Here is an 18,830-nt window from a genome sequence, read left to right as displayed (position 1 = left end):
ACACACACACACACACACACACACACACACACACACACACAGAGAATGTTTGACGACACAGACGGTGCAATATTAAAACTGATAGGATGAGAAAATTGGATATGTGGAGAACTTACTATGTCTCCATTCAGAGTCTAAAATAACGATGATCTATATTAAAGCTGCCACAATCTCAGGTCTAAAGTCGTAATTTGCAGCTCAGCGCATAGTCACCTGTAGAGACACCCTGCTTGATTTTGCTCTCTGAATATTGCTGAGCTAACACAGCTGCCCTGACCCTGCTTAGGCAGCCTCACATGCGATCTGCTTGATCTTATTTCTTCTCCAGTTTTGAATGCCAGAGTCACAAGCGCACAGCAAACTTAACAGGTTCAGGTTGTCAGCTTGATTTGAGTAGGTAAATAGCAGGAATGTGCTTTATGGCTTGTTGCAGTAAGATAATGCCCCAGCCTACTGCCTTGACCCTCACTGTCCAGGTCTGCTCCACTCTGTCCTAACTGTATCATTGCTTACGACTGTTTAGTGTTCCCATAGCACATTTGGAACCACAGGGAAATCTGGCCTCCAAGTTTGGATGATGAACTGTTCTAAGTAAACCCATCTGCTGTTAAAAGGGCCCAGGTGGAGGTAACTTTATGGCCAGCACAGCCAGCCAACAAGTGATGAATTTAATGAAGACATGCTCTCTATGCACAGAACACTCTTCTCTTCTCACCTGGGACATATGGGGTTCAATCTGGAGGAAGGAGACCTTTCCATTTGCAAGGTTGGCAAAGGTAGCTATATCAGTGGTTTCTAAAATGCACCAGTTGTGTGTTATTTTTGCATCTCTATAAACCTTTCTGATTCAGCAGGAAGGCTTCCCTTCCAGGGGCAATGTGGTTACATGTGGAATGTATCAGAAATAGATTTCAGAGGAGTGTTCTTGAATCAAGCAAGGCACTAGACAGTTCTTACCTTGTTTATAGCAAAAATCATGAGGGGATATGTTTTGACAAAAATCTGCCCTACATACAGTTATAGAACTAAATTAAGAAGTTAACATTTTTTATAAGAATTTTTTTGGAAACAGACTATCACAATCATAAATAATTGAAATATATTTTGGATGGTTATAAAATACATTTGCTAGAGAAAGTAGTAGATATTTAATAATGACAGAAGACAACAAACATTTAAACCACTAGTGCTTTAAGAATCAAGTACAGTATGATATTGCATGTATGTCATATATTCTAGATTTTTCTGACTGCTGCCAGGATATATCTCATGAACGGAGATTTCACTGACTGCTTTTCCTAAAATAGTGTTTTGGGAATAACACAAATCTTCAGGAAGAACCTGACTTGTCTTTGGCACTCTATATTGGCAAGCGGAGACACAGAACTTAGATCCAAATATATTTGATTAGCCCTTTTCCTTAGCCAAAGTATGAGGTAGGTGAAGTGAGCATTCCGTTTTCCCTGGGAATTCTTTCAGATCGCTCTGTGATGCCCTGTGCACTCAGAGCTCTATGTACCATCTCTTTACTTGCAAACATAGTCTCTGATTTTCCCTCATTTCTCATCTTTCTAGGTCTCCACTCTGAAAACCACCAATTCCTATCTCTTAGTGCTGTCCCTGGAGACTTTCTGGTGCACATGAAATCAAACTTTCAAATCCCCCTACTGTTTCTCCCTGTCATCACATCAAACCACAGCTCTGCTCACATCCAAGATAACCTCCTAATCATCTTTCATGAGTCACAAGTGACAATTAGCATTTCATAAAACTGTTATAATCTCCTTGCCAAATATGGTTTTCTCTCCTTTGAAACTTCAGAGTGATTTATGTATACCTTTGTTTGAAAATGCATTTCACACTTTTATTTTAAAAGTCTCTTGTGATGCCTAACACTGATTGTCAACTGGACACTCTCTAGAATCACCTAGGAGACAAGCCTCTGAGCATGCCTGTGAGGGATTATATGTAGAAATGACTTTTATAAAATGGACATAATCTAGACTTTTAATTAACCCCAGCAAAACCATGTGCTTTTGTGTCTTGTGACCTTGGGCACCTGACCTTGCTTCCTGAGAGCTTCCATTTAGTATTCTACTCAAAAAGATAATAAATGAATGAATGTGGGTGTGCTTGAGAATTAACATACCAAAGCACTGAAAGGCAGTACACCCTTTTCCACTGCACATAGTGAAGATTGGGAAGGAAGTATGACCTTGGATGAATGAGATGTTCTAGAACTAGGGATGAAAAGATAGGATAGTATCTGTTAAGATAAGGGTGAAGCCAAACTTGTACTTCCTAGATTGAATCTGGAGAAACCATTTTGAATAAGATCATGGGTGGGGTCTGACTGGAGGACAAGCTTCCAGAGTAAAGGGCTCTAGGGACAGTTCCAGGAAACAGTTCCAAGAGACATGGGGGAACTAGTGTCTTCTGAATTTGGGCCTACTCTTAAAAGCTAAATTTAAGAATCAGACTTTTTGTTTGGGTAATTGTAATGTTAGTATAGTAATACCACAATTATCTAGGTTCAATTAATTTATCATGGGTGATACCACTCTATGTGCTGTTGTCCTAGACTAAAGAAAGAGAGAATGAGATTGGCACCAGCATTCATTTCTCTGCTTTCTGGTTGCAGATTCAGTCTGACCAGCTGCCTCAAGCTCCTGCCACCATCATACCCCTGCCTGAATAGACTGTGCCCACACCCGTCTTTCCTTCAGCTACTCTTTCTTGGCATTTTGTTGTGGCAAGAAGACAAGTAACTATGAGAAAGCTGTCACTGAAAGTGAAGTGGGTGTTGTGTGATCATGTGTTTCTTAGGCCTTTGGAACTGGTTTGAAGGAGGACTGTAAAAGAGGTAGGAACACGAGGCTAGAAAAGCTCTTGCATGGTATAAGCAGAGCTTAATGGGCCATTCCAGTGTAGATTTGAAGGTCAGAATGCTGAGAGAAATGTGGACAGTGGAGAAACAGCTCAGGAGGTTTTTGAGGAGATTAAGTATTCTATCAAATAGTGGGGTAGAAGTCATTCATGTTGTATTCTGGCAAAGAATATGGTTACCTACTGTCCATGTTCTGTCAACCTGTGTGAGGCTGAATTTAAAAAGTAATGGGCTAATTTCTTTGTTGGAGAAAATTTCAAGACAGCACAGCATTTGGGTTGAGGCATGGTTATTGCTCATAGCTCTTATTAAACTCTACAGTGAGAAAGAACAAAAGGCAGGAAAAAGATGTTTAGCAAAGAAAGCTGTGTGAGCAGGTTTAAAATTATGGATAAAAATGCAGATAGCAATGCAACTGTAATTGTTAAAAAGAAACTTCACTGACTTCATTGGACAAACATGAAGGATGCACAGAAGGCAAGATTCTACTCACCAGTGGACTTGTGAAAAATTTATTTGAAAGGAGAAAGCCTGAATCAAGAATGCCACAGAAGGGCTTCCCTGCTCAAAGCTAACTACTTAAAAAGTGATTTTGCAGATTCATCCACCCAGGCTGCTACAGCTGTGGTCCAAGGGGCCAGGTTACAACCCAAGCCAATATCAGAACTGTACAGCATCACCCATGTGGTACTGGTTTTTTAGGCATGAAAGATGCAGGATTGAGAGGACCATGGAGTCTGGTCCCAAGGTTCCAGAGAGCCAATGAGACAAGACAACATATAGCAGGCTTGAGAAATCTTCAAAGAGACTTTGACAGGACAGTTTATGAAGTTGTGAATGTAAACTCTGTTTCAATGGAGACTCCAAGATGTTAGAGATGCCAGAATCATGGTCTTTGGAGGAAAACTGCAAACAGAAAGTGGAGATGGCTCAAGAGAGGTGTGTTGCAGGCAGCAGAGCTGGAGTGGCATAACTACACAAGGCCTAGAGAGCCCAGACCGTTCCATCATTAGCCCCAGATGATGGGAATGATGCTGCAGGATTGCATTCAAGGTTTCAAATGATGTAAGTGTATATAAATAAATTTGGAGGGCAAACTGATGGAACTGTACATATCTGTCATCTCTGGACCATTACACACAAATACATCTTTACTATTTCTTTACAGTAAACGTTTATAAAAATACCACTTTCTTTTAGATTTTTATCCCAAATTATTGTTTTATATTAGGAGACTTAGAAAACCAGACTCGAATATAGGTTCACTGAGAAACTGTTTACGTATAATTCTTTTCTGCTTGTCTGCACGCCTTCCGTTCATTTCTTCCATCCTTGCTTTCATCTTTTCTCTCTTTCGTGTTCTACCAATAAATACATGAAAATATGAAAGGTTCAAACTATGTCCAGATGAGCAGTTGGAGCTCATTAAATTATCAGTAATGTAGATAATTTCTGTCCTAATTACCTTCTATTGCTGTGATAAAAACACTGACCAAAACCAACTTGGGCAGGGAAGGATTTATTTGGCCCATAGATCACAGTCCATCATCAAGGAGGAACTCACGACAGGAACCGGGAGCACAGACCCTTAGGGGACTGCTACTTACGGGATTGCTCCTCTTGCCCATGCTCAGCTTGCTTTCTTAAACAGCATCGGAGTACCTACCTGGGGTGGCAAAGCCCACAGTCGGATGGGCACTCCCATATCACTCAATGACCAAGAAAATGTCCCATAGACATGGCCACAGGCCAATCCAATGGAGGAAACTCTTCAACTCAGGTGCCTTCTGCTCAGGTGTGTTGTCAAGTTCATAAACTAAGTGATCTAGCAAAGTTTTTATTATAAATGAAGCCTTTGCTTATTAGAAGCCTTATTATTATGTCTCTGTGCACCCATATGAGAATTTTCAAATACAAAGACTATAGAATGAGCATAATTGAGAGAGCACAGAATTTAGGAAGAGTGGCTATGTCACACCCAATTAAATTGTGTTATTGAGCAAATTACTGACTCTGCCTAAGCCTCAATTTCCTTTCCATGAATATCTTAACAGAACTGTGTGATGCTGGCTGGAGGTTTAACATATATAGTGATTAACAGAATGCTTAATATAGATTCAGCAATAAAAATTACTGTTTTAAGAGTGAATGTATTATATACTTGCTGTGAGAACATGAGGAAAGAAATTTAAGGAAGAGTTTATTTTGGCTCACAGTTCAAAGGTACATCCCATCATGGTGGGGGAAGCCAAGGCTTTAGTATCTTGAAGCAGCTGGCCACATTCTATTTGCAGTCAAGAAGCAGAAAACAGTACGTACTGAACTCTAGTTCATGGAATGGTGCCATCCACAGAAGTCGGGTCTTCCCATCTCATTTAACCTGACCTAGATAATCTCTCACAGGTATGTCCAGAGGTTTTTCTCCTTAGTGATTATAGATCTCATCAAGTTGTCAATCAAGATTAACCACCACAGTGCATCCAGAAATGGAATTTTCATTTCATTTTTTTTTTTTTTGGTATAAGCAAACTGAAACAAATAAATATTAAAGACATATAAGGCACCTTTATTTTAAAAGTCAACTCCAATACCCCAAATACTTCCTCCTTTGTGATCTTGTTTGAGAAATTTCCCCCAAATGAACTAGTATAAGATTTTGAAGGCAAAATTAAAGTAGCATCTTGTCATGTGAAAGTCTATTGCAGTCAAATGCAGTGACAGAATAGGAATCTGGAAGGTTCCAGCTTGATTTAGTTCTCTTGAGCTCCATGCCCAATTTGGTCTTTTCTAATGCCTCCTTTGTTAATTCACTTCCACTATCAGATGTTTGGTATTGGACCTGCAAAGGAAGAATCTTCATAGGCTAACAACTGCCTACAGGAATCTTAGCAAATCGTGACTTCAGGTCATCCTTGGCTGCTTGATCTGGCTGCTAAACTGGTTGACTGGTAACTCTGGTGACCCATCATCTCTTCATGGACCTTCAATTTCCCCAGCTTCTTCCTCAGTTGCATGAACTGAAATCTGTCACCTGTAACACTCTGATATACAGCCACTGACTGACAAACCACAGACATTGACTTCAGAAGTATATTTATTAAACAAAGGTTAAAAAAATAGAATTTGAAATAAATTCTCTGATCTGATCCAATTTAGGGACATCAATGACCATACTGTGCAGTGATACCTGTGATCTTTGTCATCTACAGCATGAAGTGGCTAAATATTTAAACTCACTGGACAAAAATGTCTATAGATGGCAAGAATCAGAATGATGCTACACTGAATATTTTTCACATAAATAAAGACAACGGTGACTATGGTGGTAAATAGTTACTTATAAATGAGCTGGAGAACTTAGAGAGAAAATGATAAACTTGGAAATTTAAATTCACAGCTCAAGGTCAAAGTTGAAAACCAAAATGCTTCCATGATTGCCCTGAAATAAACTCATTTGACTGCATTGCTAATATTCTTCAGAACCCAGCCTCACATCTTCTATGTTTTCCAAATTTATATCCATACCAAATACTTGGAATATCCAAAGGACCATGTAAAAAGTATGAGTTGTGAAGTGTTAGGATGATACATGCCAAGGAATTAGAACATTTTGCCAAGTCATACTGGCTGTACAGGACTTTCTTTGGGGTGTTATATTCAGGTGTCAGGGATGCAAGTTGAATTAACCTAAAAGTTTTTGATGAGCGTACTGGGGAGATTGGACCAGAAGCTCTAGGTTCAGGGTCTTAGATAATGTGACTGGAAGTAATTTTGGCAGCACGATAGCAAACCTGACAGTGGTGGCCCACAGTGAGCAAAGTGGAGATGCAGATCTTCCTTGCTATCAAGTGTGACTGTGATAAAAATGTCTAGGAAGATTGGTATTGGTATGATAGACTTCTCTTGATAGAATACAGTAGGCATTCCTTTCATCAAGGCTTTGAAAACCATTCTGTGGAGGACCTCTGAGTTAACTATTCACTGGAAGCCAGGAATGACATTGGAAATGCTTCCAAATATCTAGGCCTTCCAAATTTAACAAGTAGGATGGACTTCCACAAGGACAGGAACCAGTGATAAAATTTCATAACCTTGGAAGGACGTATGAAAGCCTAGAGTTGCCTCTTCATACTAGAATTGGGAACTAAACCAGTGCTGCATTCCTGGGAGAACTTCAGATGAGAAAGACACAGTGATAATAAATTCTCATTCTTTTTGGTTGTTATCCTGTTAAAAATGACCAATTTATTTTGGAGAATAGCATTGGGTAAATGCAAACATTTGGATGGCAGCTTGAATTTTAGTTGTTGTTTAAGGTCAAGTCTCAGGATAAATGATTGTATGTTCCAGTCATAACGTGAAATACATTTCATAATAAAGACAGCCATAGCTATTTCGCTTAATGGTTATTATCTCCCTTATCTGCACTTAGATCTCCCTCTGCTCTCTAACCTGCAGGGTTTATGCTCTCCATCATATTGCTCAGGAGGTCACTGTAATGCATCAGTGGCTTCAACTGGAGTTGACATGATGAATAGGAAGCAGTAGCTGGTAATATTGCATAGATGCCTTAGCAAGGCTCCTCTGTGCCAGAACATGTAAATTAAAACCCTGAAAACTTCAGGGATCTCACACCTTGGCATAATTTTAGCACACACTGGTATATTGATATAGTCCTTCTAAGATGAAGGACAATGTGTGTGTGTGTGTGTGTGTGTGTGTGTGTGTGTGTGTTTCTGAAGTAGTCAGGGATTCAAGTAATTATGCACAGCTTACCATATTGCCCTCACATACGATTCATACCCTTCCAACAGTCTTGAGTTTGGCAGACTTCCCTTCAGCCCTCCTTATGAAGTCTCACTTTTCACTGCACCCCTCATCAGCCCTGTGACCCCACACAGCTTGGATGACTTGATTTTCTGCAAAAAAAAAAAAAAAAAACCTGACAAAAGCAACTTAAAGAGAAAAGGGAGGGTTTATTTTTCACTTACGTTATGAGTACAGAGCAGCAGGAGTAAGATGCATCTGGTCACATTGTATCTTCACTCAGGAAGAAGACAGAGATGAATGCTGATGCTTATCTTTCCTCTGACTTCTATTTAGTCTAGAACCCCAGGCCCTGGAATGGTGCCACACACACTTAAGGTGGGCTTTCTCATGTCAGTTAACAGAATGTAGAAATTCCCTCACAGACAGGCCTAGCAGTTTGTCCTTTATGTGATTACAAGTCCTATCACGATGTCAATCACTATTACCCATCACAGCTCTACCCCTTTTCAACTTGACACCCAAATTCATCACTTTAAATCGTAACATTCCAACCCAATCCTTGAAGTCTCACTTTCATATTATATGGAAAGCTCATTTAGTCCATCTCTGAACAGCCCTTGTAGTCTTCAAACACCCCAACTCTGTTGACAATTTCAAAATCTTTTGGACTCTAGGCAATCTCTTGACTTTGATCCCCTTCCACCCTCATACAATCAAAAGTGAAGTTGCCTACTTCCAACAGGTAAAGGCATGAAATAAACATTCCCATTCTGAAAGAGAAGAATGGGATCCTACTGAGAAAAGATTGGACCAATGCAGTTGAAATCCAGCAAGGTAAACACTAAATCCTGCAGGTACATGTCTGGCATCTGTGGCTCCTGTTGGAATAATCTCTACTTCCATGGGCTTGGGTAGCTTCACTTCTCTAGCTCTGCTCTCTGTAGCAAACACAGTCTCTCTCTAGGGCTGACTCCACTCCATGCCTGCTTCCTTTCTTGACCGATGTTGATGCCCTATGGTTCTGGCATCACCAGCATCTTGGAGTTTCCATGGCAACTTAGGCTTACCTTCACAGCTTCACACAATGGCCTGTCAGAGCCTTTTTGTAGAGACTTCAAGCCTGCCACATAGTACCTTGCCTCAGCAGCTTCCTGGAACCTTGGTGCAAGGCTCCATGACTTCCTTAGTATGTCTTCCATGCCTGCAAAACCAGAACCACGTGGAGAGCACTGACAAGTTCTGCTGTCAGCTTGGGGTGGAGCCTGGCCCTTTCAGATCACAGGTGCATTGGCCTCTGTGTGCCTTCCAAGCTTACCATGGGTGGTTGTTTCTAAACAGGACACTCCTTCAGTGGTATTCTCAGTTTAGATTCTCTCCTTTGAAATGACTTTGTGTTTTCACAAGATGGGCCTTTGATGGGTGATGTCTTGTCCTCAAGCACCTTTCCTGTTATCTCAAGTGTAGAGAAGGGAGTTTCTCTTAAATGGTGCTACAGATGCTTTCTTCGTGCCCTCCTTGTCTGTAGGTTTAAACGCTCCTTTCCCTATCAAATGGCACATTTCTCCTGTCTTTTGTTCCATTTGTTCTCTCCTTCACTGCAGAGAAGTGAGTAGCAACCATGACACAGCCTGAATGCTATCCTTCCTAGAGATTTGCTCAGCTCAGTACTTGGTCCTTTACTTTTGAATTCTGCCTCAATTATGTTCTCAGGGTAAGGTCAGAATGCAGCCAGATTCTTTGCCAGAATATATATAACACAACTGACTTCTAGTCTAGTCCCTGATAGAATTTTATTCCTTTTTGAGACCTCGTGAGCCGGGCCTACCATGTCCATGTTTCTTTTGTGGTTCTTGTCTTACACCAGAATGGTCTGTTAAGCTGTGCTCACAGCATTCTAGAGCTTTTGTATCCCAAGGTTACAAACTCTTACACATTCTTCCTGAAAACCAGGTTCAAATGCCAAAGAACCACAGGCAGATCAACCTCCTTATTTCTAAGTACCAATTTTCTATATTATTTTTCTTATTGCTGTGTTAAAGAAGAGCCAAAACAGACTAAAGTATCATAAGGAAAGATTTATTTTGGGTCACAGTTTGAGGGTACAATCTTTCACAGAGGATACAGCATGGTGGCAGGACCTGAGGTAGCTGGTCACATTGCATAGGCAGTCAGGAAGCGGAGACAAAGGTTGATGCTTAACAGCCTTCAGTCTAGATTCCAAGTTTGGTGTTGGATTCCATGACTGGTGTTGCCCACATTTACACTGAGTCTTTTCACCTCAATTAATCCAGTCTAGAAACTTCCTCGCAAATATGCCCAGAGGTTTGTCTCCTAGGAGATTCTAAAGCCAGCAAGCTGACAATATTATCCCTCACAGCCATACACCTATGTGTGTGGTTCTTCCTAAGTAAAAGACATACAGTCTGTTTTGGCTGCTGTGGTAATTTGTACCTTTGTTAAGGATGCTGCTTTCTGATCTATTAATGAGTACCCCAAAGACTCTCAACTCTGTGGAGTAATCAGAACAAGAGAAGAGTCTTCAGTCAGTCCAGGCTGCAGCTGAAGCTGTTGTCAGGTTGGCTCTATGGCACAGGTGATAAGATAGCACTTGAAGAGTTACTGGCACCAAAGGATGACACACAGAGCCTTTGGGGACGGCACTCAGAGCCTTTGGTAGACTTCTATTAGTTAAAGTGAAATCTCTTTTTGGGGTTTGGGAGCAAAGTTGTGCATTCTCTACAAATAATTATTTTTGCTCTCAAGCAGTTTCTGGCTTGTTTCTAGGTGGTAGTCAAAGCTTATTGCTTGGCCATGGGTCACTTGGACTGCTCTTTGTAAGTTTGATGATGTCTGATTCAATAAGCCTATGCGCAGATTGCCTGATCAAAACATTACTCACCTTACCAAGTCGTAAGATCAATCTTAATAATGTTTTGAAGGCATAAACTGCTCCTGAGCAACTAGCTCTCCCTGTGGGAGGGTCCCACTATGGCTTCATTGCCTCTTTCCCGTCAACTCCACCTAAATAAAGTCTCATGGAGCATTCCTTTTCTTCTCTTTTGTCTCATACTTTATGCTTTATTAGGTTTTAGTCTACAAAGTAATAGGTTTAATTTTAGGATCAAGCAGAACAAATCTCAGAGATGGTTACCAAAATCAAGAAAATAATACATTCAGACATAAGTAAAGAAAAAAAGTCTAATGACCATGTTCAAATTTCTAAGACCTCTGGGATACATTCAAGAGACCAAACCTAAAATCTGATAGAGCAGAAGGAGCTGAGATCAAATGTAAAGGCATAAACAATTTATTCAATGAAGTTGTAGCAGAACAGTTTTAAAACTTAGAAAAAAAAAAAAAGCAAACATCTAAATATTTGGGGCATTAAGGAGAAAACCTATCCATGACCAAGAAAACACTTTTCAATGGCATTATAGTCAAGATGTCATAATCATTTCTTATGACTAATTAACTGAGACATGAAACTTTAGAGCCTGGTTTCCTAATGGTTCTTTAAAATATCCTAGCACCAGGAGAGAAGGGCGCCACACTGCTAAAACCCCATATATGCTGACTGAACAAGAATCCTTAGGAAAATACTTCCAGAAGAATTTGCACCTGGCTATTCATGTTGAGAGAAAGATAGTTTCAGAGTTGATATGCAGTAGGTGATCAACTGTAACTAATGGTTTGGCTGTATGGTAGAGACTTAGATGCAGAACAATTTGAGTCTAAGTGATAAAAAAGCTTTTGAAGCCTGGGGATGTAGCTTAATAATGAAAGAGCAATTGCCTAGCATGAACAGGGCCCTTGACTCATCACCAGTACTAGAATAAAAAATCAGGGCGTGGGGGAGTCCTATGTAATCTTGTGGAAGACCTCTGTTAATAGCTTATATGTTGATATTCCATCTGATTTCTTACTAAAGAGCAGCCTCGGGAGAGGACAAGAGCTCACAGGTAGATAAGATGCCATGACCTGAAGACATTGTGCACTTAATGTTTGAACGATGGACTCATAAGCAAAGAGAACTCAGTAGCAGGGATTAAAGTTGGGCATGAGCTTGGCAACATGGACTGACTTAGCCAGTCCCTGCTGGACCTCAGCCTAGCAAGAGCAGAAAGATCTTGTCCCCAGTATAGTGGCATTCTGTAGTATGACCAGCCCATCATGACTGCAAGTTGGTGCTTTTAGACTGCTTCTCCCACAAAAGAGGCTGAGGTTTGTTCTCACAGACTCAGAACACGGCTTTCCACCTTGTCCTGCAGCACTTCTGTCAAAATCTCTGTTGATTGAACAAATGTCTCCACTGTTCTGGTGCGCCACATGATATAGTTTCCGTTCAGAGCACTGGCTTAATAGAAAATAAAAAGTGGGATGGGCTAATGCAAATCTCTTACTATGTTCTCCATGGCGCTAAAACAGATGACCTAACAAAATCACAGTCTTCTAAAACAGCTTCAGTTCTTGCACAGGGTGAGTGAAAAGATTTTGGAGGCCCAAGGTACTGATATTTTAGCTCTTAGTTACTGTGCACATACTGAATCACTGGCCATTATATGGTGCTATTTCTCCTGAAAGTCAGAGATTCAGAAATCAAGTGACAGAGTTGAGAATGTATCCTCTTAGTATTTCAATTATTCCTTTTCCTGTTAACCACTTTTATAAAATGTGTGGGTATTTGTTAATCTTGTATGTCAGCAACTAAAGATTTACCTTTTAAAAATACCTATGAACAATCATTATATCATTATAACAAATTTATTAAAATGAAGTTGTGAAAATGTCAATGAGGGATGTATCAAGTACTGCGAAAGTTTTGAGGGTTTATCCTACTTACAACCTGCCAAGTTCACTTTGCATAATTTTAGGGTGAAAGACAGAAGACGCCTGGGTTAGAGAAAGGATTCAATAGAATCTCGGTGGCCCGAGGACCCACATTCTCATACACTGACTCTCTAAGCCACAGTGCATACCAGGTAACTTAAGAGGGCTGGCTGGTACATGCGCATGTGGTGGATTGGGGAACAAGAAGCATGCATTTGTTTCTCTTGTTTCGAGACTGTCTTTCTCCTTGGTGCCCTGCTGTCCAAGCTTCCTTCAGTAGATACTTCAGAAAAGAAGCAGACAGGGCCTCTCTCCTGGCAAATGCGAACTGCTTGCTTGCTATGAAGAACTGTCTCCCCAAGGAAGTTTCACATGTTTTATTGAAAAACTAGAAGAAATAATGTGAATCATGTACATTATTTTCTTTCAGGAAAAAAATTTCAGACAGATTTTGAATGTGTCACAGAATTATGTTTTAATTTTTAAAAGGATAAACACAATGAAACTACCAAAATGAACCTTGTTTTCATTTTTTTATTCCTAGGGAAAAGAATGAAAAATATTTAATACATTTTTCTCATGATTTGCAAATCTAAGTACTATACTCTTTCACAAATCTGTTAAAAAGATGTAAGGAAATGGGTAGATCAATGTTTTCTTTGTTTGACATATTTAAAAAAAGCTAAAACTCTAATAACATGTTAAAATAATACACATTTTTGTAGGACATTGCCTTCTTATAACAGCGTCTCTCCACTATGCCAACAGTGCAATGTGATTCAGTGTAAATTATTACAGTGTTTCATTGTTACAACACTTGTGTTCAAGTACATGTTCATGAACATGATCAAAGTCCGTTTTGACTTTTCCATTAGTAATATAAAATTATCATTACAGTAGAATTTTTCCTATAGTTGTCTCTAAATCTGTATCCAATTCATCAATACATTCTTTTAAGCCTTTTCAAGACTATGAGGTTTGTTATGTTTGCACATCTCCTACAGATTACAGAAAATGGGGGCATTTCTGCAGCAGGACACAAGAAGATGCTTTCTGCATGTATAGCTAAATCATCATGTTAAGGTAGTGTATGTACTAGATCATTCAATGGTATTTGTGGGGAGAAAATAGCACCTTAGAGACAGCCCTAACTGAAAAACCATTTTATCATCTTTTCCTTTTTATTAGATTACTAGATCCAAATTATTCATTCATATAAAATTATTTATGAAGCCTTATAGTATAATTCAAAATGTTTGTATAACTAAAACAAACACCACATTAGATGTCTGGCAGGCAAAAATAAATTAATTTGATTAAATTATAAGTAATCTGATACTATTTGGTCTGAAAAACATGCTAGCGTGTGTGTTTATAAATAAGGTGATTGCAAAGAGGTGTGAGCCAGGTGGCCACCGCCGGGGGTCAACTCTTCCGCTGCAGCTTCTGGGCATAGAAGTCCCTGCAAGTCTCACAGCAGCGCTGGTACCATCGCATGTCCTGGCAAAGGTTCTTCTCCCGTATCACTCTGCAGTACACCGGCCACTGATCTCCCAGGCACTTGAAAGTCAGAGCAGCTGGGAAAAAATGTCATGAATTCACTATGTGAAGTATCATAGATACCCTTGGCAGGAACAAATTCCAGTTTTTTTAGTGGGGCTGATGTGACTCATTTTCATATTACATTGTGAAACTCACAAAGATACACTCACTCTATAGCAAGGAAGTAAAGTGAAGGACTAACGCTTTTGCTTAGGAACATTTAGACATTGGACTGCACATTGTGAACAATCTGTTAGTAAGCTTAAAATGTTCCTATGTTCCAACTGTATTTATGTATCAACAGTATTAGCTGTTTTTCCTATTGCTCTGATAAAATACCCTGACAAAAGAAATTTAATGGGGAAAGGATTTATTTTGGTTCACAGTTTTGGGTTATAATCCATCCTGGTGGGAAGTTACAGCAGTAGGAATTTGAGCAGATGGTCACATCGCATCCACAGTCAGGAAGCAGAGAGTGATGGACACTGCTAAGCTCGCTTTCTCCTTCTTACACAGTTCAGAATCTCTTCCCAGGGAATGGTGCCACCCACAGTGGGAAAGTCACCCCACCTCAATTAACCTAATCAAAATAATCCCCAGCAGGCATTCTCAGAGGCCCATCTGTCATTCAGGTGATTCTAGAACTTACCAAGCATCAAGCTGGCAATACAGATTAACCATCAATCTATCATCTGTCTGTCATCAATCAATCAATCAATCAATCAATCAATCAATCAATCAATCCTCAATCAAGATTAACCATCAATCTATCATCTGTCTGTCATCAATCAATCAATCAATCAATCCTCAATCAATCATTAAGGCTTCATATTTAAATCAATCAATCATTAAGTCTTGGTATATAAATTCCCAGGCTGGCCTTGAACTAACAGTCTTCCTGCTTCAACCTCCTGAGTGCTGGAATTAGAATGCATGCAATCATGCCTAGCTCCATGCTACAATTTTATGTATTTCATTTAAGTTTTTCTTGGGTTTTAGTGAGGAGATTAAGAGTAAAAAATAAACATACCCTCTCCTCCCTTCTGAATGTGTATGTTTACAAATAATTATTTATTTGCTTTTTAAACAGGTTATTACCCTGTAGCTCAAGTTAGTCTGGAATTCACTATGTAACCAAGACTGACCACGAATCCATGGTCATCCTGCTGCTTTATCCTCCCAAATGCTGGGAACACAGATGTGAAACACCTTACATAGCTTAGTATATTCACCAGTATGGGAGCACATATTAATAAGCATTTCTTTGAGTAAAGCTGCAATGAAATAGAACAATGAAACTATGTCCATTCCTACTTTACACCCCTAGTGCTATATAGCAAATGGAGAGGTAGACTATATGGAAAGGCTGATTCTTGGCCATTTTAATATAAAAGCTGATTTTCACAGGTGACTGCAATATTTACATTGCCTTAAAAATTGTGTTTGAAATAAAAATCTTATATAGAAAATTTAGTACTAGACATTTGGCTTCAGGTTGTCAGAAGGTAGTGTGTTCTAGCATTGATGATGAAATTCAGTTTTGCTGCAGTTTTTTCTTCTGTGACTATTCAAATTCTGTTCATTATTTTAATTTATAAAACTCAGTTTCCAACCATGGAGCTTTTTTTTGGGGGGGGGGTACAGCTCTGCTATGGTTTGAATAAGAAATCTTTCTTAGAGGCTCATTTATCTGAACAGTTGCTCACCAGTTGGTGGCACTGTCTGAGAATGTTAGGGAACATTTGGGATGTGGAATCTTGTGGAGGAAGTTCATCAAGGTGGGGTGGGCAGGCTTTGAAGTTTTGTAGCCTGGCTCCACTTCCTGTTCTCTGCTTCCTGTGTATGGATGAAATGTGATCCACCAGACTCAGAGCTGGGCCACCATGCCTTCCCAGCTATGCCTGACTGCATCTCCTTTGGAAAGATAGTCCAACATAAACCCTTTCTTCCCTAACTTGATTTTGGTTGTGGTATTTTATCACAGCAACAGAAAAGCAACAAAATTCTTCCTTTACTCCAGGGCTTTTCTCCTGAATAGGATTCCACATGGTTGTTAGCAAAAGAGATTTCCTTTTATTGAAAGCCTGCACTGAGGCATCTGTTTTAGGATTGTTTAACATTTGCTTTAATTAGTCTTAGTCTCTTTTAATGATTATTTCATAGAAATGTTTCTCATTTGGCACAAAAAGGGGAGTTGCAGTATGCCACAAAGAACCTAACTTCGCCGTTTCATTGGATTTTATGCTTATGTAACTAAAGTACATGTGGTAACTTAGCTCCTTGTATTTTGGCAGTTACTCTGCAGGATTTAGATTGTCTGGAAGTTCTATGCACAGGTGAAAACTCAGGTTGTTATAAAGTTAGGCCACTGAGTGCCAGATAGAAATGCTGTCAAAAAGGATAATTCAATTATTAGTGTTTGTTATGCAAGTGTAGGTTACAGGTATTTGAAACACACACCCTACTTCTTGATGGTAAATTAGATTAAATAACAAGAATGGAGAATAAATCTGAAAACATTTCATAGCATAAAACTACAAATATCAAATATTGCTAGTAACAAATACCAGCTATTCTCTCTCTCATATGTGGATCATAGATTGGTTATACATGTGTATTTATGTGGAAGAAAATGTGAGCAGAGGACAAGAAACTAGATGAGGCTGGTAAGATGGCTCAGTGGTAAAGAGCCCTAGCTGTTTTTGCAGAGGACCTGGGTTCAGTTCCCAGCACCTGCATGGAGGTTAAAAACTGCCATAACTTCAGTTCCAGAGGATCTGAGACCTTCTTTCTGGCCTTTGTGGGTACTGCATGGACTTGGTGCACTCACATACATGTAGGCAAAACTTTACTCATACACATAAAATAAAAGTAATAAATAAAAATAAAATAAACTAGAAAGAAGCCCATGATATGAGAAAAAGAAACTTTCAGGGATGGGTATGGCACGGGTAGTAGAACCCAGGTGCTATGAAACTGCAAGGGAGGGGTTACTGGGGATGGAAGAGTACAGTGGGCATGGGTGGCAGGAAGGTGGGGTGAAGGAAAGGCATGGACAGAGACTCCAAAGCTATCTACGTATGAGAATGCTGTCAGAAAACCTGTTATTTCTGTGCAAATTAAAAAATAAACCAGGGGCTGGAGAGATGACTCAGCAGTTAAGAGCAATGACTGCTCTTACAGAGGACCCGGGTTTGATTTCCAGAACCCAATGGCAGCTAACAACCATCCATACCTCCAGTTCCAGGGGAATTCCATTCCACACTTTCTTCTGACCTCCATGGGCATTGCACCACATGGGCATACTTACATTCATGCAGATTTTTAAAAAAACAAAAGCATAAAAAGAAACCAATATTGCTAGTATTTGTAAATTTATTATATCCTCAAAGATGAGAAAAGCTACCGCTTATTTGGTTGAGTAGAGCTACAGACTTATTGTTACTGAAAGTCGTTGTTGCTTTGCTGTTTTGAGACAGGGTCTGTCTGTAGCCCTAGCTGGCCTGGAACTCACTATGTAGACCAGACTGGCCTCTATCTCACAGAGATCCACCTGCCTCTGCCTCCTGAGTGCTGGGATTAAAGGTGTGCACCACCACCTTTATTGTAAACCACCTTTATTCTGTATTTCCAAGAGATAATTTGCATCTAGGACCATAAGGAAGGAATAAACCATGGGGCAATCTAAGGTTTATACTACAAGTTCCCTTTTCTGTAGATAGCAATATAATTGACAGCTCTGCCATGGGACTGGCCCAAAGCTAAAACTCAGTTGCATCTTTTACAAGGTGACTTCAGATAGTGCGGTATCAGCATTTCCTAGACCTGGCTCTGAGTAGATACTTTATGGAATGAAAGTAGTTAGTCTTTATGACTTTGTTTTTAAACCTACCTGTTCATTTACACTAAAGTATGTTTAAGTACTGCCAACTTTGAACAAAGCTAATCAGCACAGTTTTAAAATTTTAAGCATTAAAGTAATATGCAAAATAGAAGCATTTCTGTTTCCAAAAACCTTGTGATCTGCTTACCCAGTCTGGGTGATGTTATGGTATTTACATTAATCTTCTCGTTACAGGGCTGAAGGTGACACGGCCTGTACGCTGCAGGCTTTTCTGAAGAAAAGCATTCATTTCCGTGTCTTCCTGTGATCTTATGCATGCACTGGATGACACGGGACTGCATTCCTTTGCCACAGGTAATGGAGCACTAGGAGAGAGAAAACCTTTGTGAAGTATTAGTTTGCTGTTTCCCTTTTTGGGCCTTGAGTCACCTCTTAAGAGAAGCATCAAGTCTATGCAAACCGTGAGCAGAAACACTCATCTGTATAACATTGTGGAGAACAGTGGCTGACCCAGGGCAAACTCTGGGCATTGAAGAACATTGGGGAGTAAGAGACAAAGAAGGTTGGAGAGTAGGATTGAAAGGAAAGAGTGAATGAATCGAACAGTGCCTCGGCAAAGTGCCACCAACGTTGAGGGAAACCAGTCATCTGTTACCCTTTAACTTACTCTCTGATAATAAAGTGATAGCATTTGCCCAGTTATGAAACTAAATTGTTAAAGTCTTTTAAGCCTACTCATCTTTTTACCATTCCTAGCCTTACAATGTTTATCAAGAATATCAAGATGGTTTATCAAGCTGTTGTGTTGTGAAATGGTGACTCTTATTAGATTTGATGACATCCGCTATTACACTAATAGAATATTTGATAACTTGAATTCCTTGCGTTTACAGTTCATCTAAATCTAACCTGTTTCCATTTATAAGAAGACCTTATTTATTGTGCAGTGGCCTTTTATTA

At 39.6% G+C, this 18,830-nt stretch overlaps 2 protein-coding genes across 2 annotated transcripts in view; both read right to left on the bottom strand.

Moving 5' to 3' along the window:
- Positions 1-185, bottom strand: part of Minar2 (membrane integral NOTCH2 associated receptor 2) — an 18,419-nt gene extending 18,234 nt beyond the window's left edge. Inside the window, exon 1 of the mRNA XM_008854347.2 lies at positions 117-185. The gene's annotated coding sequence lies outside the window, so the exon portion shown is untranslated. The remainder of the gene's footprint in view (positions 1-116) is intronic.
- Positions 186-13,243: 13,058 nt separating this feature from the next.
- Positions 13,244-18,830, bottom strand: part of Adamts19 (ADAM metallopeptidase with thrombospondin type 1 motif 19) — a 318,916-nt gene continuing 313,329 nt past the window's right edge. The window contains exons 22-23 of the mRNA XM_008854345.3: positions 18,058-18,235; positions 13,244-14,061 (exon numbers count right to left, since the gene is read on the bottom strand). Of these exons, the coding sequence (XP_008852567.1) occupies positions 13,910-14,061; positions 18,058-18,235 (330 nt within the window). The 3' untranslated portion in view covers positions 13,244-13,909. The remainder of the gene's footprint in view (positions 14,062-18,057; positions 18,236-18,830) is intronic.

The sequence above is a fragment of the Nannospalax galili genome, unplaced genomic scaffold, assembly GCF_000622305.1.
Source record: "Nannospalax galili isolate Female #2095 unplaced genomic scaffold, S.galili_v1.0 scaffold427, whole genome shotgun sequence".
Taxonomy (NCBI): Eukaryota; Metazoa; Chordata; class Mammalia; order Rodentia; family Spalacidae; genus Nannospalax; species Nannospalax galili.
The sequence above is the reverse complement of the archived record's forward strand: the minus strand, read 5'-3'. Positions and strand labels throughout refer to the sequence as shown.